Consider the following 27,755-nt stretch of genomic DNA (forward strand, 5'->3'; position numbering starts at 1 on the left):
GGGAAACACCGGCGCAAAACACAAGCTAGGGGATAGAGAATTTATATTTAGCTTATATTTAATGTCATAGCTGTGTGTGTAGTTTCCTGTATGTAACCATTATATTATGAATGTTATAAAGATATAAAAACATAGTTAACCAAGAAACTGTTCCAGAGTTAATAGTTTTATATACATTAAAGTGGAGGCCAAAGTTAGTTTCTAATTGATCACAGCATCACAGAACCGTTTTTCGGTGCCGTGACGAAGGATAGTGTCCCAGGCTGTTTTGGGAAGTTTTGACCAGGATAGTCAAATCTGTCCCCGTATTGTCACACATCTATGTATGTTTCCAGATACATTTTTCTAGTAAAAAAAAAAGGCGATAGTAGCCGCCGTGTCATTTTAGCAAATATGCCTATATTTTACAATTGCTTTTTTTTGTATCTAGAAAAATATACCTGTCCATGTCGTGGAAGGAGGAAAACCGCTACACACGTGACTGTTGTCACCGCCCTCGTGGTACCATTTGACACCAAATCTGAAGTTGACCATATCAAATAGATCTAACCTCTGTAAAAGTGGATGTTCTCCTGTAGTTTTGAAACCCTTTTCAGTCTCGAATTTACGACGTTTTTAATGAATTGGTAACTTTGCCAATCGCTAAATTTCTGCATAAGCTTGAAACATTTAGGATATATTCTACCATTTACAGTCTGTTTTTAACACATTTTAGAGTGAGAGCTCCTAGTGGGGCCAGGCTCGGGAGTCTCCAACCCCCAGTCCGTCAGTGCGTGCGCAACAATTTACCATTATAGCCCACATATAGGTTACCGTGACATATGTTCGACTTCCATGCCCAGTCTTCGCGCTTAGTCCGGAGTCGAGTACCCTAACAACCCGACTTCCCCGCCCTCACCCCTCCCACTACTGTTATTCAAACCCATGACACTATTGTCCATAACATATAGTACTGAGTTGACCTTGTTGTGTTAAACCTCATCGCATGTCTCTTTTAAATCGCAAAACCATCACAATATTTACTTTAGTAGTTTCCATGTTGACTTCTCATGCCATTTTAACCTGTATTTACATTCTATTAACCTTGCTGGTGCTTCAGTCTCTGGTGAAAATTAAAAACAAATTTCTGGAGAAATGTTGCTCCATAAAGTCTGGCTGACTGTAAGAATATAACCATAATTCATAACTTGAAAACATTTATTTCAGATATAGATCATTTACAACAAAATATTGAGAATTTAATTATGATATATACTAATATAGAATTTTAAATGATGACGTCAGAGATAAATGTACAGAATGAATTATAGTCCCTCATGTTATGTATATATACGGCCAACTCTTACAGCGAATTCCAACTGCCAAGGGATCTTTAACGTTATATATACAGAGTGAATTATATTCAGTCATTTTATATACATAAGTAATAAAAAATAACCTGCGAAATATTTACAAATTAATCAACAAATTAAATAATACATAGAAATATATGTTAGATATTTTAAAAATTCAAAATGAACCAATTATAAGGGTGATAGGTTAAGTCGGTATAAATTACCTGTGAAATATTTACAAAGTACATGTAATCAAATAATGCATAGAAATATAGGTAAGACATTTAATATGAACAAATTATAAGGTTGATAGGTTTAGTACAATGATGACTACGATAAGTGCACAAATTCAATAAGGCTAATATAGGTAAGATATCTTAAACATTGAATATGAACCAGTTATACGGTTGATAGATTTAGTTACGTCATGAACTTTATATAAATCTATATAATACGGTCTATGGTTATGTGCAATATGACTAAACGGCAAGCGCACAAATTCAATAAGGCTGTAAATTATCGTCAAATTATTATAGATCTTTATAATATCACAGACATATTTATCAATTTCAGTTCGTTCCATTCATTACACAAGGCTCCGTGAAGTATAAGGTTCTTAATAAATCTGCATTGTCTCGTGAAATAATGTTGGTCTTAACACACATTCATTACACACGGCTCCTCGAAGTATAAGGTTGTTGATAAATCTGAATTGTCTCGTGAAATAATGTTGATCTTAATAATATTATCACATATAGCAAAGTCTCAATCTGAATATATTCTACAGTCTTTGACACTGAAAACATGAATTATTTGTCAATTTAAATCAACATTGATGGTATGATCTTTCTGGGAAAAGATGGGCTTCAAATATCCAATAATTTACACACAATAAATGTTTCACGAAATACACACATGTCCTGACTTCACAGAATAAGAAAAATATTCAATCGGGTTTGAATCAGGAGCACTCATATTTACCGACTTAATCCATTGTTTTTAATACACACACAAATCAATATTTTGAAATTTCCCTCATCTTTTACTCTGGAATAATTTTGTTAATCTGGCCATTTCAGTCATAGCTTCATAGATTCCTTCTCCAGTTTTAGCACAAGATCCTTGAACATACCATTTTCTATCTCGGAATGACATCATATCTAATTGATCAGCTATTTCAGATGTTTTTAACGCTCCTGAATTATTCAAATGAAATAACAAATGTCAATAAATGAATTTTATAATGAAATGTTGTTTTGAATAAAAAGAATTCACCCCACGCCCCTCGCACATAAAAGAGACCTTATCTAAGGATGCCTACCGTTCGTGCTATAATAGTTCAAAAATAGATAATGAAAAACGAATATATATAAAATGCCGCTCAAAAGAGGTAGAAACGGGGTTTAACGTCCACTCGACACAAACTAGGTCATTTCAGGACTAACACAGGGTTCAATTTTATTCAGTAATTCACTTGCGCGTAGGGGTCTTTAGCAGTGGGAGGAAACCGGAGGACCCGGAGAAAACCCACGAGGTTGGACAGGCGATACTACTCCATCACGCCAGTTGACTCAATGACATACCTTATGATACAACGCGCACGCGCTAACCATTCGGCCATCCACCGCTCCCACCCCCACCCCAATCGATAAAAAGGTAGAGAATCGAGGTGAAAATGAGGTACGAAGTAGTCCGATCTCATTTTGTATTTTGACCTACTTAGGGTTCTTGCAATACTTTTATTTTCTTTTTGAAAGTGAAACGTCCCCTTTAAACAGTAATTTTGTCCAAACATAAGAGATGAAATCGTGAAATTTGTAATTAGTGATCTTACCAGGTAAATCCTGTTTATTGGCTACTATGACAACAGGTACACCTTCCATTTGGATATCTTTACATATAGCATGTAATTCTTCTTTAGCTTCGGCCATTCTGGTAACATCAGCACTATCAACAACATATACCAAACCTACAATTAAAACATAGATCAATTAATCATATATTCAACATAAAGAATGCCAATAACTATATCTTTAACCATAAAGTATGATATAATAACTGTATCTTTAAACATAAAGAATTTATAATGACAATAACTGTATCTTTAACCATATAGAACGAAATAACGCCAATAACTGTATCTTTAACCATAAAGTATGATATAATAACTGTATCTTTAAACATAAAGAATTTATAATGACAATAACTGTATCTTTAACCATATAGAACTTTCTATAAATGACGTAATGCCAGATCAGATAGGAATTAATTTCCTGTATTAGTAGTAAATTTATTGTCAGGGCTTCAGTCGTTAAGTATACAATTTTTAAAATGGTATGTATATATAGTACTTGTACAACCTTTCTATAAATGACGTAATGCCAGATCAGATAGGAATTAATTTCCTGTATTAGTAGTAAATTTATTGTCAGGGCTTCAGTCGTTAAGTATACAATTTTTAAAATGGTATGTATATATAGTACTTGTACAACCTTTCTATAAATGACGTAATGCCAGATCAGATAGGAATTAATTTCCTGTATGCTTTTTATTAGTAGTAAATTTGTTGTCAGCATTTCAGTCTGTTAGTATACAATTTTTAAAATGGTATATATATATAGTACTTGTATGACCTTTCTATGAATGTAAACTATTTTGAATTATGGATGATGTTCTATTAAGATGATCGATTTCGTTACATATTAATGAATATTTATACTATTAGTCAGCATGGTCAATGAAAATAATTATAAGAATCCAATAAAATTGAGTGGAGAGACCCCGATGTCGGCCGAGAGAATTGTCAGATTTTCAAGTCTTGTATCCCCTGTAAATGGTGAAGGAGGGTCCGTTTTTGTTTGTTTGTTAGTTTGGTTTTTTTTTTTGGGGGGGGGGGGGGGTTGAAGTATTAGAAAAATAAATAAAGGTGTTTGAAGTGTATCTAGATGAAAAATATTTCCTATTGAGTGTAATTTTGTATATACAATGAGTAAACGATACACGCGCCATAGAGCCAATGATCTACGCCTCGAGATGTGACGTCACCTGTAGAAGGCATACATAACTTATAAAGGTTAGTCATCTAATACAGAAGTATAAGAAGGCTTTCACAACCTCTTTTAATTTTTAATTCGAGAAGACCTAAATTAAAATCAATACAATTCTATAAAAGTCAATTTACCTTGTGCGTTCTGGTAATAATGTCTCCATAAAGTTCTAATTTTTTCTTGTCCTCCAACATCCCATACTGTGAATGTTACACCTTTAACAGGTGAGACAGTTTCTACATTAAATCCTATAGTAGGTATTGTACAGACTGTCTCATTTAACTTTAACTTATACAAAACAGTCGTTTTACCTGCAAAAAATACAATTATTATTACATTTTCATGAAAAATGTTGATCCATATTCAATAAACGTATTGTGTGCTCCCTCTACTGACGCTATTAGTAAACACAAGAAACGTGTTTAGAACACAGATCCTATTTCGTTTCGTTTTTAATAGTTCAAAATTTAGTTTGACTTGTCTTCACTACACTAGGATCCGGAAGATTTTTTATATTACCGGTGTTCTGGTTGAAGTTAAAGATTAGCCAGTTACGGCGAGTTCTTGGCGTACTGTGTACGGAACAAATGGGTAAACCACTAGAGAGGTCAACACTGGTTGATTAATCAATGTCTGACGTCATAGGTCGAATGTCGCTCGTATGACCTCGGACGCGACCTCCCACTACAACTGATCATATCTTCATGTAGTGTAGGCCATCGAAAGTGTAATAAAACGAAACGAAATATAGATGTGTAATTTAATCAGATTGGTTTTATAGTAAATAAAAAACGTATCTTGGTGATTGTCTTAACAATTTCTCGTTGTTTCGACAACCAGGGAAAAAAGAAGAAAAAAGAAGTTCTAAATGCAACCGGGGGTGGGGGGGGGGGGCGAATGGTTACCACGTGCGCGCTGTATCATATGGCTTGTCACTGAGTCAACTGGCGTGGATTTGAATCCCCGGTTGTACGTGACAAGGAGTAGGGTCGCCTGTCCAACCTCGTGGGTTTTCTCCGGGTCCTCCGGTTTTCTCCCACTGCTAAAGACCCCCACGAGCAAGCCAAATATTGAAATAAAATTAAACCATGTTACTCCCGAAATGACCTAGTTTGTGTCGAGTGGACGTTAAACCCCATTTCTCTCTTTCTCTCTCTAGATGCGACCGATTATAATCCAGATGTCATTTGGTTTGAGGGTTTTTTTTAGCATCCAGAAATTTTAACGTTATACTGTTGTAACAGTGTGTAAAGAGTTTTATTTTCTGGTTCAAGAAACCTATCTCGGTGTGTAAATATACCAGTCGTCTATAATCATATATAATAAAATATATTCTCTACTTACCAGCAGCATCTAATCCTAACATTAATATACGGGCTGGATCACTACCGCTAAAAGCTGTTAAAGCTTCAACAATCTTCGATAAAAATAAACCCATTGTAACCTAAATAAATTCTTTCTTGTAGGCTAATTAAAATGATGTTCTTGAATCGAAAGTTGAAGAATATCAATTCACAAAACAGGTATCCGTCTCTCTTGCAAAATTAACTTTTTAAAATAAATACTGATTTCGATCGGCCTTTTTATCTCTCTCTATCTCTCACAAGGTTTGTTGATTAATGTATTTCTGTTAAAACTAGAGACCCGTTTCTATTCGATGTTTATTTAGTTATTGAAATATCGCATGATAGAAATTGTTTTTATATCAGCTATCAACATATGACATGGTAACTACAACGTTTGACAGATACACGTGGCCGATCTATTTTTAGAATCCAGCGTGGTCAAACCAGCATGGTTGGTGTAACGTCATCAGATAAATGTATCACGTGACAAGGATTTTAACAACGATATAAACATCCGATCATGTGCATTCTATTGTCATTTCCTTTTCTCATTTTAGACGCTTTATTTCTAAACAGAATTTGTTACGAAATGTGGGATTATTAACTACGTAACGTGGGGATAAAAAAATATATTTCATATAAACTTTTAATACCGACTGACCTCTTTTACTTTAGCCAAAATCGACGAAAAGCCTTTTTTCTCTTCAGTCAGTTCAGTTTCATTTCCCTGGAGTGGAACTCAACATGGGCGTGATTTTCTCAAGACAACTTTCAGCATTATTTTCATGAACCATATTCAGTAATTAAGCCAAAGATGTTTATATAAATAGATAATACAAAAACACACCAAAAAAAAAAAAAAAAAATTTAAAGATTTTCTGACCCCACCTCCAATAATCGGGGTCCCAAATGACCACAAAACAAAAAAAACAAAAAATGAAAATAATGAAAATAAAATAAAAAGATTTTCCGACCGCCCCTATTTTCTGGGGCCCAAGAAACTAAAAACATAGTTATTTCATTTCTGGGCAGTAATTAATTAGGCCTATATTGTTTTAATTGTAAGACAATGTTTGGATTTCGTCGCAGATCTATACAAACCGTCTTCATCTGCTGCAAGCCTTTAATATTGGCATAACCTAGATATTGGACCGACATGTTGTTGACTACCCTAATAACCTAAACATTAGTCAATAAATGACATGCCAATACAGTTGCCCCATTTCTCGTTTAGTTGTCATTAAGAAAGGGGGTCACGGTGGCGCTGGCTCGCTAGACTGGAGATTGGGTGTTCGATCCCTGCATTGGCCGAGAAAGTTCACCCAGATTTTCCGGCGTGGTTCCCCCTTGTCAGTGATGCAGGATGGAGGGCCTGACAAGGACAGCTGTCTAGTCATTCGGATGAGACAAAAAAAATGAGGTCCTGTGTACACATTGGCGTGCACGTAAAAGATCCCTTGACAGTTGAAATTCGATATAAGAGTAGGTCGTAGTGCCGCTGCCCGGGCAAAATTTCCCTTATAGCACATTGTATGGCATATGCCCATCTTCATTAGGACGGAGGGCCTGTCTAGTCATTCGGATGAGACAAAAAAATGAGGTCCCGTGTACACATTGGCGTGCACGTAAAAGATCCCTTGACAGTTGAAATTCGATATAAGAGTTGGCCGTAGTGCCACTGTCTGAGCAAAATTTCCCTCATAGCACACTGTATGGCGTATGCCCGTCTTCATTAGCCCAGTTTAGAGCAGAACAGTAGGACGTTAAACCCCATTTCATTTCATTTCATGTCATTTAGAAGTAGGCTGGTGTGTAAAATTGGCGTTTTTGTATTTTATTATAATAACACAGATCAAATGTACAATGTACATTATTAGGCCTACATGTTCTGATTGATTTATTTACCACCACACAATGGCTACAGCTTCTACAGCTATATGTGGTTATATTGAAAATCAATAAACTTACATTCGATTCTAAGTATTGTTCAAATGTATTTCCCTTGCTGGAAAGCTTTTCACCAACCCATTTCATTTATTAAACATGCATTATGCAAGAGCTAAATCTGCCTATTGCAGGTCTTTCTTTAGGCCGGAAATGTTTTCTAAAGTATTAATTAGACATTAATTAACTAATCCAAGCCTTAATCAACTCTCGATGGCATCAGATTTCTCTGATATTAAATAGATTAGAATGGTTCAGCGATACTTTGATTTAATCAAATATGGAGGACCGAGACTTAGCTTCGATCGACCAGTACGGTGGTTGTAATTATTGCACACATCTGTCAAACGAAATGAAATGAAATGAAATGAAATGGAGTTTAACGTCCTACTGTTCTGCTCCTAACCTGGGCTACATCTGTCAAACCTTCAAAGGCTAATATCTTCGCTTGCAATAGAGTAATTTGAATGAAATTTTCAAATTATTCATTTTACATCATCTACTTTCGAACTATTATAGCAAGAATGGCTAGTTCTTTATCTAAATCTTACATAATGTATCTTTAAGTAGTATAAATCTTTCATTCAACTAACTACTTATACGTCTAAGGTCTGTTGAATGAAGTAATGAACCATATTAATTTATAAAATGTCAATCATAAGGGCGATCATTTGTAACTAAACCAGGTAATAGCGAGAGAATCAGAGAGAAATGAAATGAAATGGGGTTTAACGTCCTACTGTTCTGCTCCTAAACTGGGCTAATGAAGACATGCATACGCCATACAGTGGGCTATGGGGGAAATTTTGCCCGGGCAGCGGCACTACGGCCTACTCTTATATCGAATTCCAACTGCCAAGGGATCTTTTATGTGCTCGCAAATGTGTACACGGGACCTCGGTTTTTCATCCTATCCGAATGACTAGACAGCTGTCCTTGTCAGGCCCTCTGTCCTGAGAGTTAGAGAGAGAGTCAGCAAGAGAGAGAGAGAGAGAGAGAGAGATGGGCTTTAAGGCCCATTCAACACAAACTAGGTCATTTTGGGACTAACATGGTTCAATTTTATTTCCAAAATTTGCTTGTGAGTAGTAGGGGTCTTTAGCAGTGGGAGGAAACCGAAGGACCTGAAGAAAAGCCATGAAGTGGGACAAGCGATCCTACTCCTTGTCACGTACAACCGGGGAATCGAAACCACTCCAGTTGACTCAATGACAGACCTTATGATACAATGCGCACACGCTAACCACTCGACCACCCAACCCCTGACTACCGTGTCAAACTCCCCTGCAAGTAAAGATGGGTGTATGCCATACAATGTGTAATAAGGGGAATTTTGCCCAGGCAGTTCAAACTGTCAAGAGTTCTGTTACGTGCACGCCAACGTTTTCATTTTCTTCCCATCCAAATGATTCAGCCGAAAAAATCTGCGTCGAAAAAAGGCTAGTGTGTTCATCGTAATTTGCTCGAATTATTCACCGAATCAAACACGTTTGATATATTCGGCTGAATTATATTCGCCTAGTGTGTCAGTTTCCACGAAGCATACGCTCGATTGTAGCCAATCACCACTCATTACATTCGCCTAATGTGTCCACCCATTCGGCCAAATAAATTCGGCGCCAAATGATTCAGCTAATGTGTCCACAGCTTAAGACTTTTCTTGATGAGTGGTGCCCCTAGTGTATGTAACCAGTTCCTCGTTTCAGAAGTTTACAGAAACTTTCTACACACCAATCTGATGATCGAATCTATAAATGTGTGGTTCATTATTGTATATTAATTATTATTGTTTAAAGTAGCTAAGTCTCTAACTAAATGTCATCCAAAATCTTACACGTTGAAAACACGAATTATTTGTCAATTCAAATCAACATTGATGTTGTGATCTTACCGGGAAAAGGTAGGCTTCTGATATCCAATATTTAAGATAAAATAAACATTTTACCATTGGTACACGAATCGTGTACCATAGTGCGTTTCAGCATCATGTGTAACAAGTGACCAGAAAGAACCACGCTAGACATATTCCACAACTCATTAAAAAGGTGACGCCATGAGAGCATGCACAATAGACTGGAATAACCAGACGCGAGAAATAGCGATTCAGTTGAGACTCATGCCGTATTTCGCTGGAGACAACTGATTTGAAATTAGAGTCAAAACGGAAACAATTGCATGTAAATCAGTTTATATACAATTAGATTACATTATTATATGCGTTGCGACCCATTTGTGTCAATTTCTAGGTCCCAAATATTAGCGATTTAGCTCCTTTAAGTATTGTTCCCAGAACAGAGAACTATACCCATAAACCATGGATTATAGTATAAAGCCTCTGGGGCCTGTTTCACGAAATTTTAACTAAGATAATATCCAAATTTAAGTAATTTGATTGGATAATATTAGATTGCTTTTAGTGCTTAGCCAATCAAAATTGAAGTATCTACTAAAATTTGGATTTTATCTTTAGTTAAGATTTCGAGAAACAGAATGGGGTTTAACATCCACTCGACACAAACTAGGTCATTTCGGGACTAACATATGGTTTAATTTTATTTCAATAATTCCCTTGGGCGTTGAGGTCTTTAGCAGCGGGAGGAAATCGGAGGACCCGGAGAAAACCCACGAGGTTGGACAGACGACCCTACACCTTGTCACGTACAACTGGGGTTTCGAGACCCAGATTGTCTTAATCCAGATCTATGGAGGTACAATGATGAAATAAAAGTGACAAAATGAGTGTTAATGCATTTATTTTATACAGACAAATTTATTATCCCATTATTTGATAATATATAATAATATATCCAGTTATAAAATTAACAATATATTCAGACTGTATGGTCCACAATATTTACAACAAACATGGTTTCAATATTAATCTCTGGCCCCAAGTTCACAAAGCATTCTCAGTAGTTCAGAATTTACTCAAAATAGTTCGCCTTTTTTTAACTAAATTATAGCCCCTTAAAAAACTTTTGTTGTTTTAATGTATCAAATACATCAATAAGAAACTATGTGCAAAGTTTTGTGTTTCTTGATCAAAGATATTTCTCATAAACAGTGATTGAAAGTTGAGTAAATTCTTAACTTAAGCCTGAGAATGCTTTGTGAACTGGGGGCCTGTGCATTTCTAAAATTGTAGTCAAAGTTCAAAGCTCTTACAAAAACAATAAAATAATAAATAAAACAAATAATAGAAGTGTAAAATGTCAAGTGATAATATGTTAACAAAACTAATTAAAGTAATATGTTAACAAAACTAATTTAAGTAATGTGTTAACAAAACTAATTTAAGTAATGTTAACAAAACTAATTTAAGTAATATGTTAACAAAACTAATTAAAGTAATATGTTAACAAAACTAATTTAAGTAATGTTAACAAAACTAATTTAAGTAATATGTTAACAAAAATAATTAAAGTAATATGTTAACAAACCTCATTTAAGTAATGTTAACAAACCTAATTTAAGTAATATGTTAACAAAATTAATGCATTAAAGTTTTACCACATATTGTTAATGATAAAAATAAATAAAATATTAGTGGCAAGAATATGTTAACAAAACTAATTTAAGTAATATGTTAACAAATGTTAACAAAACTAAAGCATTCAAGTTTTACCACATATTGTTAATGAGAAAAATTATATAAAATATCATTGGCAGGAATTTCAACGATGGTGAGGTGAGATGTTGGAGAGAAGCTCCACCAGGATTTCAGGACAAAAGTAAGTTGATTTGGAGGAATGCAATGAACAGAAATAATTGTATCTTAACATGGATGAGAAAGCCAGAGAGAGAGAGAGAGAGAGAGAGAAATGGGGTTTAACGTCCACTCCACACAAACTAGGTCATTTTGGGACTAACAAATGGTTCAATTTTATTTCAATAATTCGCTTGCGCGTAGGGGTCTTTAGCAGTGGGAGAAAACCCACGAGGGGATGAGAAAGCGATGTAAACACACTTGACATGACAAATATACATGCAACTTTAGTGTGCCCTTGATAGTTCCCCATCCAAATCAATACTTGTTTAGTACTACAGGGGTTTAATGTCCAATCCACATGGTTCAATTTTATTTCAATAATTCGCTTGCGTGCGGCACGTAGGGGGTCTTTGGCAGTGGGAGGAAACCGAAGACCCTGAGAAAACTCACGAGGTTAGACAAGCGACCCTATTCCTTGTCATATGTAACTGGTTAATTGAAACCAGACCTTATGATACAACGAGCACGCGCTAACCATATGACCTTAGTAAATGGTATTTACACAAAGTTTATATGCAATATTCATAGAGGGAAAAGGGGTTTACCGTTCACTTGACACAAACTGAGTGATTGAATCCAAAATTATGTGGCATTTCATGCCTGCACATACACCACACACGTAACATGCATTGCATAGTCAATGCAACACATCCAAATAGGTATCAATTCAGCTGTGAGAGTGATGCGACATACATGTATAAACAAATACTATTCACAATAATTTATATCTATTAATAATCTTTCACAGTATAAGGTTATTGACTATATTTAGATTGAACATCTGTCCACATATCAAATCATCTCTGTGGGCTGTGATATATAACCCGACTGTTCACGATAATCTAAATCTTTTAATAACCTTTCACAGTATGCAGTTTAATATATTAATATTTTATGCTGAACACCTGGCTACATGAGATATCAAAGGAATTAATGAGATTATGGATTTTGGTGAATGGATTATCAATATAGGACTGTATTAGTAAGAGAAATGAAATGAAATGAAATGGAGTTTAACGTCCTACTGTTCTGCTCCTAACCTAGGCTAATGAAGACGGGCATACGCCATACAGTGTGCTATGAGGGAAATTTTGCCCGGACAGCGGCACTACGGCCTTCTCTTATATCGAATTCCAACTGCCAAGGGATCTTTTACGTGCACGCCAATGTGTACACGGGACCTCGGTTTTTCGTCCCATCCGAACGACTAGACAGCTTTCCTTGTCAGCCCCTCCGTCCTGCATCACTGACAAGGGAGAACCACGCCGAAAAATCTGGATGAACTTTCTCGGCCAATGCAGGGATCGAACACCCGACCTCCAGGCTAGCGAGCTAACGTCTTACCCACTTAGCCACGTGATCCCCTATTAGTAAGAGAGGAGAGAGTGAGGGGGAAAGAGAGAGAGAGAGGTTTAACACCAACTCAACACAAGCTAGGTCATTTCAGGACTAACAAATGGTTCAATTTTATTTCAATAATTCTCTTGCATGTAGGGAGAAAAATCACCTACAACCGGGGAATCGAAACCACGCCAGTTGACTCAATGACCGACCTTATGATACAGCGCGCATGTGCTAACCATTCGGCCATCCAACCCTCCCCTGTTTTCAGAAAGCAGACAGCATTTACATAAAGACAGAGAAATGGTGTTTAAAGTCTACTTGACACAGACTAGGTCACTTTGAGACTAACTTCTAGTGCAATATCATTTCAGGTAATGTCCTTTAGTAGTGGGAGGAAACCAGAGGACCTGGAGAAAACCCACAAGGTTGGTTAGGTCTAAATATTAAGGCCACCTGCAGATTCCGTCAAGGTCACAAGATGTAAACATGGCTAGCACTAACCCTTGTACATGTACCTTACCCTAACCCAAAATGCTCGGCAACAATCACGTGCCCTAACCCTGTTTACATCTTGTGACTGTGACAAATTCTGCAGTTGGCCTGTTTATTATGTACAATCTTGGGATCAAATTTGAAACCATGCCACTTGACTCCATGACAGACCTTACATGTACAATGTATGATATAAAGCCATCATGTTATAACCCCCCCACCACCACCATTTACATTAAGTACTGCAATAGCAATCTAATTAAAATGCAGATCTATATTTCGTTTCGTTTTTTATACTTTCGATGGCCTACACTACATGAAGATCTGACCAGTTGTATTGGGAGGTCGCGTCAAGCCAATAGCTTGCCGTAACAGACCGTTTCATTGGCTAATCCCCTCACATCATCCAAAACAGGTCAATGATAACAACTCTTCCAGATCCTAGTGTTGTAAAGACAAGAAAAACGAAATTTTGGACTATAAAAAACAAAACGAAATACGATCTGTGTTTTAATTAGATCGCTGCGATATATTAATAATATTTAATACAAGAAATAAACAAAATACTGTGATGTATTATTTGTATAATATAAGATCTGAGTGTAACATTTTAATTAGTTAGATCAATTAATTACTTAATTAATCCCACAAGAGAGACAGAGAGTGAGTCAGTGTTTAAAGTCCACTCAGACAAAATAGGTCATTTTTAGACTAACATTCAAATTTATTTCAACAATTTGTTTGTGCGTAGGGGTCTTTAGCAGTGGGAGGATACCGGGGAATCAAAACCACGCCACTTGAATCAATAACAGACCTTTGTTACACATGCATACATTTACCCACTAAGACCACCCACTCGGCAAACCTCGACAGATTTCGTTACTCTACATCTAGCCTCCGCTGTATGACGTTAAGTGATATGTACCTATGCTTATACAATTGCGATGCGGCACCGGTTTACTTATTAGGAAAACTTGCCTCTTTTAAAAAGAAGTTATCAAAATTGCCTCGTTCGAAACGTGTAGAATTTTTAGTGCAAAGTTGTCCTTGTTTGAAGAAAATCAGATAAACTTGAAAGAAAAACAGCTTCAGACTTTAAAATATTTGTATGATAAAACATTCTTAAAAGGCGTCGTCATGGGCAACGCCGTTGGTAATCCGCGAACTTGAAAGTAGTTCCAATGGCGGACTTTGTCATACAGCCGAGGCTAGATATAGGGTACAGGAATCTGCTGAGGTTTGCCGAGTGTAAGACCACGCAAACCCCATTAGAAGAGAACAGGAAAGGAGAAATCAATATATACAAAAAACGTAAAATATTTTACCAAAAAGACATTTCATGTTAGATTTTATACATAAATAACAAAAGGTTATTCCAATTTCATAATAGTGTACGTTATACAATAAAAATAAAACTGACAACCATACTAACATGTTGTGCAAAATATCCCAATACATGTATTATCAAAGATAATGTAACCCCAGGTCACAGAAAGCCTATAAAATGATTTCAGCAATAGGCCTACATGTTTCAACTTCCGCGAGCCCAGCTCAATTTTTTGTAATAGTTCACGACCTAGCCCCAATGCTTACCCTAACCCTAACCTACATTCTCGCCAACAATCACATGTCCTAACCTGATTTACATCTCAACGACCTTGACAAAAATTGAGCTGGCCTTAACAAATAGATTTAGCCCAAATCCTCCAGGTGTTTTAAACAATTGGAGTAATTGGACTTTTGCCCAAAAAGAAAAGTTCAATGTCTTCAAGGGATTTCCCTTTTGTTTCTGGCAAAAATCTCAAAACAAAACAAACTGATATGAAACAGGCAGCACCAAATATGCAAAATACGAGAGACGGTCCAATTAGCATCTGAGCTGGTATAAATGAAAGAGTCACGGCAAACGCAAATGACCAATTACTAAAAATAGCAATGGCGCTCGCTGTACCCTTAACTCTTACTGGCAGGATCTCAGACATGACCAACATTGGAATAGGACCCCAACCCAAGCTAAAACCAATAACAAACAGCATTAAGGATATAACAGGGAGCCAAGATGTCTTCATTCCATCAGCTATCCAAGCCGCTTCGTAATGGAAATAATATGCCATTCCGAACAAAGATATCGCCATGGTTAATCCTGAAAATATCAGCAACTTTCTTCTACCAGCACGATCCATCAACTGGGCTGCTACAAATGTTCCGATAACTTGCACCACTCCAATTCCAATTGTAGCAGAATGAGCCAGGGAAGGAACTGCTTTTTCAAATATATTAACCGTATAAAACATAACAGCATTGATTCCGCTAAATTGTTGGAAAAACATGATAAACACGATAATCAACAATGGTTTGAATAATTCTGGTTTCAAAAACTCTGATAGCGGCACCGATTCCTTAACGTCTATACCTTCTTCAATATCTCTGCATTCCTCTCCTACATCCATGTGGGCATCACGCAAGGCCTTCAGCGACTCAATAGCTTCTGCCTTTTTACCTTGCTTAAGAAGCCAATGTGGGGATTCCGGCAAGAAGAAAGCGCCAATGATTATGAATATTCCAGACAATGCTCCGATCAAAGCTAAACCTGACCACCCAATATATGAGCCAAGTACATAAACTGCCAAAATTCCAATAGTTATTAATAACTGCGTTAATGTTCCAAGAACTCCACGATAAGCTTTCGAGGAAATCTCTGCTATGTACACTGGGACGCAAACTGTAATCATTCCACTTGCGACACCTGTCAACAAACGCCCTCCATACAAATATGTATAGGAATTAGATAGCTGATAGGCAATGGCAAGCCAGCCTAGAATAAAGGGAAATGATGCAAAAAGTATCGTCATCTTCCTTCCATTTTTTTCAACAAACCAACCTCCTAGCGGTCCACCAACTAAGGCTCCAACTGTCATTAGCGAACCGAAAACGGGAGATTCTGGCACCGTCAAAACACCATGTTTTATCATATCTGGAATAGCAGGTGAGCTGTAGCCAATTGTGTATCCAAAAGCAAGCGCCCCAGTTGCCGCCAATAATGCGGCCAAAGTTTGCTTCACAGGTGATCCTTCATATTTGGACTGTATCAAACGAGCTTTTGTCGGCTCCATTGCAAACATCTGAAAACAGGTATGTCAATTCCAAAACAATCTAATCTATATATACCCTGTCGTGGCAAACACAAAACAAATGAGAATGTAGACGCAATCTTCCAGTAAGACTAATGCACAAGCTTGATGACGTATATATACGTCATTGAGCTTGATGATCGAGTAAATCTTTATATAGTATAAAGAATGGATGGGACCTAAGCCGAACTATGGAAGACCAGCGGTAAAGTAATTACTAGAATGTGGCAATCCATTTACCTTTACATCGGAAAAAAGAAATGAAATGAAATGAAATGGGGTTTAATGTCCTACTGTTCTGCTCCTAAACTGGGCTAATGAAGACGGGCATACGCCATACAGTGTGCTATGAGGGAAATTTTGCCCGGGCAGCAGCGCTACGGCCTACTCTTATATCGAATTCGAACTGCCAAGGGATCTTTTACCTGCACGCCAATGTATACACGGGACCTTGTTTTTTCTTCCCATCCGAACGACTAGACAGCTGTCCTTGTCAGGCCCTCCGTCCTGCATCACTGACAAGGGGAAATCACGGCGAAACTTTTTCGGCCAATGCAGAGACCGAACATCCGACCTCCAGGCTAGCGAGCCAGCGTCTTACCCACTTAGCCACATCGGAAAATAACACTTTAAGACATAGTAATGCGTTTTATATATTATATAGCCTGATAAACAAAAATACAATCCAAACAATTATTACCGTATATACACAATCATACTAAAATATCGTACACTAGGCTAAATGAGCACACAGAAAAGGGTACCTTCACTTGCATCAAAAAGTATCCAAACCAGCTTTGGTGGCAAAATGGTCTACTAATATGGTTTTCACAGAAACGAAAAATGAATAAACTACTTGACCTATTTGATTGCAAAATTTCAAAAGCCGCCCATGTTGCATGGTAGCGATAAATTATTACCGTAAGCATACTAAAAGTATGGGGAAATCTGGTTATGGTAGGATCACGAGGAACAAGATAACTTCCAAGCTAGCTTTGGTGGGTCGAAGATGTTTATACTTTCGAATCCACAGATGAATAAGGCGTGAACATGCCTAAGTTCATTAACTTTGTATGTTTCATTATCGACTTACATCCTCGCAAATTTTACAGCATCCGGATTAAGGACGAATTTTTGGGGTTGAATAAGTAAAGAGTATGGCCATGCGGTATCACCCCCCCCACCCCCCCCAAAAAAAACCCAAACCAAACCACAAATTGCTTTGGTTGCAATGTGTTTTAATTATTTTTCACAGAATGAAAGGATGAATAAACTACTAGACAGCAAAATTTCCGAAGCCTCAAATGTTGCATTGTTGAGATATATTACCGTAACCATACTAAATATAGGATAGGCTCACTGCGCATACAAACTAACTTTGGTGGCTCCAAGATGTTTATATCTCCGAATCCACAGATGAGTAAGACGTGAATATACCAAAGTTCATTAACTTTCCATTTGCAATGTCGAAGACTTGACTCGTTTAACTTTTATTCAAAGCAAGCTATTTAAATACTACTTTGAAGCAGATAAGTCTTGTCCAGATGATGAAAAGTGGATCTCTATTGACATCAGTTCCTCGTTGAATATTCAAGATATCTTGGACAGGGGAAGACGTGGAAGTAAGAATCAAAGACTATGAATTTTTGCAAAGTTCAAGTTTCGTTCAATGACACGGTTTCCGTGGAGGTCGCCATGTTTGATTTGAGTGTGGTTGTGTCACGACCTCTGATTAGACAACGCAATTGTTCAAGGTTCGTTCAATGACAAGGTTTCCGTTGAGGTCACCATGTTTGATTTGAGTGTGTTTGTGTCAAGACATCTGATTGGACAACGATATTGTTCACGTGTTTTTGGTAAAGGGAGATAACGTAGCTATAAGTTCGGGAATTTCTGACTAAGCTAGCAACGACTAGATATTGTATAACTCGCGGTCGTTGCTTCAGGAACAACAGGTAAAGTAATCCGATTGAATTGAAATGGAGTTTAACGTCCTAATGTTCTGCTCCGATTGGGCTAATGAAGATGGGCATATGCTATGAGGGAAATTTTGCCCCGGCAGTGGCACTATGGCCTACTCTTCTATCGAATTCCAACTGCCAAGGGATATTTTTACGTGCACGCCAATGTATACACGGGACCTCTGTTTTTCGTCCCATCCGAACGACTAGACTATAGCACACGTGTTTATTTATAGATAAGATAACAAACGATTATTGTGCATAAACAAGCTTATGTTTAGTTTTATTAACATTGTGCATGTCCATTGAGTCTATCATAAACAAGCGTATGTTTAGTTTTATTAACATTGTGCATGTCCATTGAGTCCATCATATACACCAGCTGGTAATGGTGCTATCAGATTCTGTGATGTCATCTCAGTAAAATAGTTAAAGTTAGACAACCTGAAATATAAACAAATTATGATACATAAATAATAGCCAGAATAAAGACCGAGAATCAGGATTGGGGCGATGGTATATTTCACTAATTGTCAATAAGAATAGAAAGCAAATCAACATTTGTACTTCAACCAAGCATGTTGTCTGTGTAGTATTAGTGAGATAGTGTCCTATGATAAGTGAAAATGAAATGAAATGGAGTTTAACGTCCGATTGTTCTGTTCCCACTGGGCTAATGAAGACGCGCATACGGCATAAAGTATGCTATGCGGTAAATTTGTAAAGGGAGATAACGTATAAGTTCGGGAATTTCTGACTAAGCTAGCAACGACTAGATATTGTAAAACCCGCGGTCGTTGCTTCACGAACAACAGGTAAAGTAATCCGATTGAATTGAAATGGGGTTTAACGTCCTATTGTTCTGCTCCGACTGGGCTAATGAAGACGGGCATATGCCATATAGTGTGCCATGAGGGAAATTTTGCCCGGGCAGCGGCAATATTATTTATGGCCTACTCTTATATCGAAATCCAACTGCCATGGGATCTTTTACGTGCACGCCAATGTATAAACGGGACCTCAGTTTTTTGTCCCATCCGAACGACTAGACATATGTCCTTGTCAGACCCTCCGTCATTGCAGGGATCGAACACGCGGCCTCCAGGATAGTGAGCCAGCGTCTTACCCACTTAGCCATCGTGGCTCCTCTATATGATAAATATTAGAAGTAATATAATATGTTATTATTATATAACTCACCTGTTCCAGGAATGTGTTTTAGTATTGTATACATAATAAGTATTTGTAGTAATATAATCTGTTATTGTTATATAACTTACGTGTTCCAGGAATGTGTTTTAGTATTGTATACATGATAAATATTTGTAGTAATAGAATCTGTTATTCTAATATAAAGTTTATCAGTCTTTCTATTAAAACCATCTAACACCAATACATCTGTAGATTTTACACCAGGTACATTTAAATTCTGTAATATTTATAAATGAAAACTACTATTATTGAGAGTATATACACACAGTCTGATAAATAGTCTGTCCTCTGTACAGTCTGATAAATAGTCTGTCATATGTACAGTCTGATAAATAGTATATCTCCTATACAGTGTGATAAATAGCCAATCTCCTATAAAGTCTAATAAATAGTCGATGTCATATACAGTTCCTATATACAGTCTGATAACTAGCCAATCTCCTATACAGTGTAATAAATAGACAATCTCCTATATACAGTCTGATAAATAGCAAATCTCCTGTAAATTCTTATAAACTGTCGATGTCATATATACAGTTCTTCCATGATTGTCCGTCATACCACATTCAAAATGACCACCGGTATGATAACACCCATATGAAATTGCCCCATTCTTCACAAATGTACACTTCGGTCCATTCGGTGCTTTTGGATAAGTTGCTGTAATGAACTTATGAACTCCGCGATATTTGGCAACAGTTTTAGGATCTTGACCAGTATATTCCATCATTCCCCAAGAACCATATTTAGAAGGTGTTCCCGTAGATGAAAAATAGTTGAAGAATCCACCTAAAGTGAATTAGAATAACGGTTTCTAAAATTGGTCGTGTCTCACTCGGTAAACCTCAGCAGATTCCAGTACCCTACTTTCAAGTTCTAACGGCGTCGCCCATAACGACGCCTTTGAAGAATGGTTTATCATACAAAGCTTTCAAAGTCTGAAGCTGTTTTTTTTTTCAACCTTGCAATGGAAATTCTACACACTCTTCGAACGACACAATTTTGAGAATTTCTTTCTAAACGCGGCATGTTTTCCTAATAAGTAAACTGGTAGCTGCATAGCAATTGTATAGGTGTCTTTAGCAGCGAGAGGAAACCGGAGGATGCGGAGAAAACCCACGAGGTTGAACAGGCGACCCTACTTCTTGTCATGTACAACCTGTGAATCCAAACCACGCCAGTTTACTCAATGACAGACCTTATGATACAGAGCGCACGTGCTAACCATTCAGCCCCCCCCCCCCGCATCCCCCGACATGCAAAACAAAGACCCACGTTTCATGTGATGGAAATATAGACAAAACAGAACCAACCGTCTTTACTGATGGGATCAGTAGCAACTATTTTATGCCACAAATTTAAAACATCTTCTACACTTTCTGCTATTAATGGATCTTTATTAAAAGCGATAGCTTTGGCGGTTATGTTCTCGTTAGCTTTTCCTGAAAACTTTATGGCGCTTCCTTCCATTACTGATGGGCCTCCCTCATACATTGCCAACTGAACACCATGATCCTAATAATTAAAAATGAAATGAAATGAAATGGGGTTTAACGTCCTACTGTTCTGCACCGAACTGGAGTAATAAAGACAGGCATATGCTATACATTGCGCTATGAGGGAAATTTGGCCCGGACAGCGGCAGTACAGCCTACTCTTATATTGAATTCTAACTGCCAAGGGATCTTTTACGTGCACGCCAATGCGTACACGGGACCTCGGTTTTTCGTCACACCCGAACGACTAGAAAGCTGCCGTTGTCAGGCCCTCCGTTCTGCAGCATTGACAAAGGGAAACCACGCCGGAAAATCTGTCTGGATGAACTTTCTCGGCCAATGTAGGGATCGAACACCCGACCCCCGGGCTAGCGAGCCAGCTTCTAAGCCACTTAGCCCCCGTGACCCCCGATAATTAAAAACAATTAATTAGTGTACAAATTGCTGGTGGGAACATGCAAACAAATACAATAACTATTCCCTTACTAATAATGTCACAATGATTGGATACAATGTAGTTTAAAGGAGCTAAGTCTCTAATTCATTATTTTCCATAATATTCGAAATTAAAAACACGAATTAGAATTCAATATTGATCAATTTCAATCAATATTGATGTTGTTATCTTGTCGTGAAACTAGAGGGTCCTTATATCCAATATTAATATTTTATAATCAGTACACGAGTCGAGTACCCTATGGTTTCGGGTGCCATTTTATAATGAACAATTAAAAACATATCCTACAACACAATGTGAAAGTAATTAGTAAAGACTGGTTCACAAACGACAAAATAAAAACATATCCTACAACAAAATGTGAAAAGTAATTAGTAAAGATTGATTCACAAACGACAAAATAAAAACATATCCTACAACACAATGTGAAAGTAATTAGTAAAGACTGATTCACAAACGACAAAATAAAAACATATCCTACAACACAATGTGAAAGTAATTAGTAAAGACTGGTTCACAAACGACATAATAAAAACATATCCTACAACACAATGTGAAAGTAATTAGTAAAGATTGATTCACAAACGACAAAATAAAAACATATCCTACAACACAATGTGAAAGTAATTAGTAAAGACTGATTCACAAACGACAAAATAAAAATTGTATGACATAAACCTTAGCCACTTGCAGGTAATGTTTAAATTCGTCGCCTTTCTTTGGCAGTTCATCTTTGCAATACTTTTGTATTTGTGCCATCGTCATCTTCGGTAATTCGGCTCCCTGGAAATACAATAAGATATTGTAGTCTATGCTTCAAAACATGGACCGACAGATGGCGTTTCATTTATATAAATACAAAATCGAAAGAAATGAAATGAAAAGGTATGTAAGGTTCGACTGTTCTGCATCGACTGGGCTAATGAAGACGGGTATACGCCATGTATTGGGCTACGAGGGAAATTTTACCCGGACAGCGGCACTCCGGCCTACTCTTATATCAAATTCGAACTATCAAGGGATCTTTAACGTGCACGCCAATGTGTACACGGGACCTCGGTATGTCGGCCCATCCGAACGACTATACGTTGTCCCTTGCCAGGCCTTCTGTTTTGCAGCACTAAAAAGGGGGAACCACGCCGGAAAATCTCGATAAACTTTCTCGAACACCAAGCCACCGTGGCTCCCACAGCGAAAAACGTTTACCAGTTATCAAATGAAAAATTAACATCGGTAGAAACTTACATGATTTTTTGCCACACCTTGACAATCGAAGTAGCCAGTAATAGCGATAAATTTAAATATGTGAACTCTATTACCGAGATCTTGAATAGCACGATCGTAATAAGCTTGATAGCCTGTCTGCCACGCCCATAGTCCAAATACTCTTTTAGCAGCTGTAGCCCCAAACACCTACAATAGAAAACAAAATGAAATGAAATGAAATGGGGGTTTAACCTCCTACTGTTCTGCTCCTATGCTGGGCTAATGAAGACGAGCATACGCCATACAGTGTACTATGAGGGAAATTTTAACCGGGCAGCGGCACTATCGCCTACTCTTATATCGAATTCCAACTGCCAAGGGATCTTTTACGTGCATTCCAATGTATACACGGGACCTCGGGTTTTCGTCTCATCCGAAGGACTAGACAGTTGTCCTTGCCAGGCCCTCCGTCCTGCATCACTGACAAGGGGAACCACGCCGGGCGTAAAACCCCAGGAACGAACGAACGAACGTGGACAGATCCATTGCTTTTTTAAATAATAAAACCGCTAACTTTTAGTTAGTAAGTATCTGCAAAAATGTCACTGGAGGTATCAGTGAGGGTGAAAAGAAAACATTTTCTACGTCTAGTTTTGTCGCGGTTGGACGTCAAACGGATTTCTCTTTTAAAAAACCTCAGTGCGATTATATGCCTACGTAATTTGGAGACGATGTCAAATTTCCTTAAAGGGACAATAACACTCTTGCTGGCTTGACAGCTCCAGAAAATAAAAAATAGCCTTATTCTAAGGACTAGATGTGTTAGTGTCCTATCTGTTGTGTAAATTTTCCATTAAATCCTATTTTACTTGTCCAGAGGGTTCAAAAATATTTTTAAATCCAAGTCACATTTGAAAAGCTTTACGTCAGGCTTTTCAAATCATTTAGTTGAATTTTTCCAATTTTTTAAATTAGGTGTGTTAAGATGAAATTTGTATCACCAATTAATTGGAATATTGTAAAATAGTACAATTTGTTGACCAGAATAAAGATTGGGACATATTATTCAGTTACAAGAGTGGTATTGTCCCTTTAACAGGAATCTGGGAAACCCCCTCCTGCAATAATTCCTGGATCCGCTACTGGAGAATTTGATCGCGACTTTCTAGAATACATTTTATAGCCCAAAAGACTGTATACTCCTCGCCGTGTTTCGTTTGATAAGACCTATTTCCACTCAAGCACTACTGTAATGAAAGCAAATTTCTGTTCCTAATTATGACTGGTCAATAGCCCGATTATCAACCAATGCCTAACTGCGTAACAATGTCATTCGGGTTTAAACAGAGCTCCACATTGTTTGCATAACGTTACGTCATGACTCAGGAAATCTTTACGCACAATTAACCAGTGTATAGCAGAATATTGCAGAAAAACTAAGGTTATCACAGGTTACAATGTAAACAACACTTTCACCGTATCAGAAGCCAATCAAGCAATGGTCAGAGGGATGTCTCGGGCCATTGTTTCAGGAATATGAAAAGAAAGTCGAATAAAGACTGTCCAATGATGATAATATTTTACATAAAATTATATGATTGTACCCGGTTCCAAATGTCTATTATTGCTGGTGATCGTTGATTATAATATTTCATCCCAGCTCTGTAATCTTGTGGATCTAATTTCGAAGCCATCCCCTTTTCTCTTGTATATTTCGTTTGTCTAAATATACCATTCCATACTTCATTAGAATATTCAACAAAAATCTATAATAAAAATATAAATATTTTATTGTGTAGTCGTCTCTCAGACATGAGGGTAGACAGGAAGGAAACCAGCACGATCGTACTGTGGACCAGGAACTGACCATGTTGTTGGATGAAATTCACAAATCTAATTTACCACATCGAATATTCAACAAATATCTTCTAAAATGTACAATCAAAGTTACACAAACTAATCCTAAGTTCCCACTGCCGTGCGATGCGTTACGGTAGGAGTGTCTCTATTGAGTACACGATATGCAACGTTTAGCTACGTTCAGATGCGTTTCGATACGACCAACACAAATACTACGTCTGACCTCAATATATAATAAGACCTGATAGGATCACTATGATTACTCCACGGTTAAAACCACGATGTCAATCGCAGCACGAACCGTGATAGTGGGAACCTGATAGAATCACCACGATTACTCCACGATTAAAACCACGATTTCAATCGTAGCACGAATCGTGATAGTGGAAACCTAGCTTTAGGTATTGCCAGATTCCCACTGTCGTGCGATATTTTACGAACGCGACAATTGGCCGTGGAAGTTTTGTTCACGTCTCTGCAAGTTCAAGTTTGAATATGGGTGGAATATCCCCTCGCCATTGGGGTCCTAAATGGCAAACATATTGCTATCAAGAAGCCATCTCACACAATTACAAGTGTTTCTTTTCGATACCACTTCGGGTTTGGGGATGCGAGAGAGAGAGAGAGAGAGAGAGAGAGAGAGAGATGGGGTTTAACTCGACACAAACTAGGTCATTTCGGGACTAACACATGGTTCAATTTTATTTCAATAATTCGCTTGCGCGTAGAGGTCTTTAGCAGTGGGGGGAAACCGGAGGACCCGGAGAAAACCCACGAGGCTGGACAGGCGACCCTACTCCTTGTCACGTACAACCAGGGAATCGAAACCACGCCAGTTGACTCAATGACAGACCGTATGATACAGCGCGCGCGTGCTAACCATTCGGCCATCCAACCCCCCTTTGGTGGATGCAGATTACAAGCTTGTGTTGATGGGGCTTAGTGGATGGCATCTGATTTTCGAAGTTGTTGTTGTTGTTCTTATTGTTTAACGTCCGCTTCCACCGAAGGTGATATCGCAGACAAGTCTTATTTTTCATTTTTATTATTTCAGCGCACGCGCAGGGGTCTTTCCTGTGGGAGGAAACCGGAGTACCCGGAGTATACCCACGATGTTGAGAAGGCGCCCCTATTTCCAAGCCACATGCGCTCACACCAGCCGTAAGACAGAGGTGACCGGCCAGCTAGAGGTCGAAGCGCGGCACTCTATACCACTCGGCCATCCCAACCCCTAATTTCGGCCTTTTATAATCCCCGATTTCTCGTATTAATCAGGTGATTGGTCAATTACACACAATGACGTAAGAATTAGCCAAATAAGGGTATTGACCTTCACGGCCAACCGGGTAAAATTCCATTTAAAGTGCAATTACAATATCGTGTGACAACCAAAAAGATAAAAATCTTCCCCTATAGGTCATTTTAAAATATCAGACTTTCATCTATTGTCATTGGATTGCGTTATTTATGATTTGGGAACCAATTAGGTCAAGGCCATTGTTATATACGACTGATCCCAAGCTATGATAAGACCTGATAGGATCACCCCGATTACTCGCCAGATTAAAAACATGAGTTCATTCGTAACCTAGAATAACTAAAACCACGGTTTTTTTTTTCAATTACAAAATAATCTCTGAATAATCAAACATACATAGAAATATATAAATGACTATTTCTATGCAAACATACATTATGACGTCACATTAATAATGACGTCATTGTATTAATCATATTAAACAAACATTATGCAAGAGCTAAATCTGCCTATTACAGGTCTTTCTTTAGGCCTGAAATGTTATATAAACTATTAATTAGACATTTATTAACATGAAAAGATCTTAATCAACTCTCGATGCCATCTTATGTGTTGGATTTTCATTGGATTTGAATCCGATCTGCTGCTCAACGATTGAATTTTAGACCTAGCCTCGATCATCATTACTTAAGTCGGTACGACAAAAATCATAGTCTCGATTATCCAGATTATCCAGTCTGGACGTAATTTATTTTTAACCATATGATATATGTTAAATATATATTAAATGTAATATAATATAACCGTTAATTCTAGACGTAATTTATTTTTAACTATGTGATATATGTTAAATATATATTAAATGTAATATAATATTACCTTTAAGTCTGGACGTAATTTATTTTTAACCATTTGAGCAAATTGTTGTATATAATTATCATCAGCAGCATGAGGCATACAAAACCATGGATTAGCTCCTAATCTATTGCTTATATCAATCATATATTCTAATGCTCCACCTTGATTACCTGCTTGGGTATGGAAATAGGGATCGTGTCGACTACTCCACGTTGTTGGTTCAGGCTAAAAAAAAAGCAAATATTTTTAAACAATCTGTTCAAATACAGATCTGTATTACGTTTCGTTTTTTTTTTATAGGGCCCACTTTCAGTGGCCCATACTACAAGTTGTAGTGGGAGGTCGCGTCAGGGGTCACACGAGCGGCTTTGGACTCTATGACGTTAGACACTTGGTTAACCAATCAGCCTTGATGTTTCTAGTGGGTTACCCAATCGCCGTAACCCTCGTTCTGAATGATGTGTGAGGGATTAGCCAATGAAACGTTCTGTTACGGCAAGGTTTTGACGTGAGGTGCATGAAACTGTGGGTAAGCAACTAGAAACATCAAAGCTGATTGGTTAATTAAATGTCTGACATCATAGGGTCAAAGCCGCTCGTGTGACCCCTGACGCGACCTCCCACTACAACTAGTCATACCTGCACGTAGTGTAGGCCATCGAAAGTACAAAATTTCTAAACCTAACCCAAACCCAAGACATAGCCCCAATGCTTACCCTAACCCTAACCTACAATCACGTGCCCTAACCTTATTTCCATCTCAGCCACCTTGACGAAAATTGACCTGGCCTTAACAAATAGATTTAGTCATCACTTACCCCGTGACCATTAGTTGCATAAAAATCCATATATCGTATTTCCGAGTATCTTTTTATACTTTCTAAAAATAGCGGGTGAAATGGAAATCTGTCGTTAACTTGCTCGTATCCTGGCGCTAGAAATCTAAGATTTCTTAATGGATGTTTAGGATTGACGTCTCTAATGGTGATGCCTATACCTCCTGCTTTAATAGTTGGAAAATTAACCACCATTCGTCCTGT

At 37.6% G+C, this 27,755-nt stretch overlaps 3 protein-coding genes across 3 annotated transcripts; all 3 read right to left on the bottom strand.

Annotated features, from left to right (window-relative positions):
- Window positions 1–1,343: 1,343 nt before the first annotated feature.
- LOC126814837 (ADP-ribosylation factor 6) lies at window positions 1,344–6,032 on the bottom strand. Its single transcript, XM_056099789.1, has 4 exons — window positions 5,726–6,032; window positions 4,516–4,692; window positions 3,169–3,303; window positions 1,344–2,530 (listed from the first exon to the last, which is right to left on the bottom strand). Exons 1-4 carry the CDS (start codon window positions 5,817–5,819, stop codon window positions 2,370–2,372), a joined length of 567 nt encoding a protein of 188 aa, XP_055955764.1. The 5' UTR covers window positions 5,820–6,032; the 3' UTR covers window positions 1,344–2,369.
- A 4,375-nt stretch (window positions 6,033–10,407) lies between these two features.
- LOC126814826 (solute carrier family 2, facilitated glucose transporter member 8) lies at window positions 10,408–16,483 on the bottom strand. The gene has a single exon (XM_056099557.1). The coding sequence runs from the start codon at window positions 16,396–16,398 to the stop codon at window positions 14,992–14,994; it is 1,407 nt and encodes a 468-aa protein (XP_055955532.1). The 5' UTR covers window positions 16,399–16,483; the 3' UTR covers window positions 10,408–14,991.
- A 3,566-nt stretch (window positions 16,484–20,049) lies between these two features.
- Window positions 20,050–27,746, bottom strand: LOC126815394 (uncharacterized). The gene is made up of 7 exons (XM_056099940.1): window positions 27,534–27,746; window positions 26,737–26,940; window positions 24,344–24,505; window positions 22,779–22,946; window positions 22,212–22,316; window positions 20,894–21,095; window positions 20,050–20,369 (listed from the first exon to the last, which is right to left on the bottom strand). Exons 1-7 carry the CDS (start codon window positions 27,744–27,746, stop codon window positions 20,050–20,052), a joined length of 1,374 nt encoding a protein of 457 aa, XP_055955915.1.
- Between the last annotated feature and the right edge of the window lie 9 nt (window positions 27,747–27,755).

The sequence above is a fragment of the Patella vulgata genome, chromosome 3 (genome assembly GCF_932274485.2).
Source record: "Patella vulgata chromosome 3, xgPatVulg1.2, whole genome shotgun sequence".
NCBI lineage: Eukaryota > Metazoa > Mollusca > Gastropoda > Patellidae > Patella > Patella vulgata.

Bases quoted from the DNA above. Each gene is read 5' to 3' on its own strand.
- LOC126814826 (XM_056099557.1), bottom strand. From the start codon at position 16,398: ATGTTTGCAATGGAGCCGACAAAAGCTCGTTTGATACAGTCCAAATAT.
- LOC126815394 (XM_056099940.1), bottom strand. From the start codon at position 27,746: ATGGTGGTTAATTTTCCAACTATTAAAGCAGGAGGTATAGGCATCACC. The intron at 26,941-27,533 runs GTAAGTGATGAC...CTTTTTTTTTAG, and splicing joins ATGCAACTAATGGTCACGGG to CCTGAACCAACAACGTGGAG. The intron at 24,506-26,736 runs GTAATATTATAT...TTTTTATTATAG, and splicing joins AATTACGTCCAGACTTAAAG to ATTTTTGTTGAATATTCTAA.
- LOC126814837 (XM_056099789.1), bottom strand. From the start codon at position 5,819: ATGGGTTTATTTTTATCGAAGATTGTTGAAGCTTTAACAGCTTTTAGC. The intron at 4,693-5,725 runs GTAAGTAGAGAA...TATTTTTTGCAG, and splicing joins GTTAGGATTAGATGCTGCTG to GTAAAACGACTGTTTTGTAT. The intron at 2,531-3,168 runs GTAAGATCACTA...TGAATAATTCAG, and splicing joins CAATAAACAGGATTTACCTG to GAGCGTTAAAAACATCTGAA.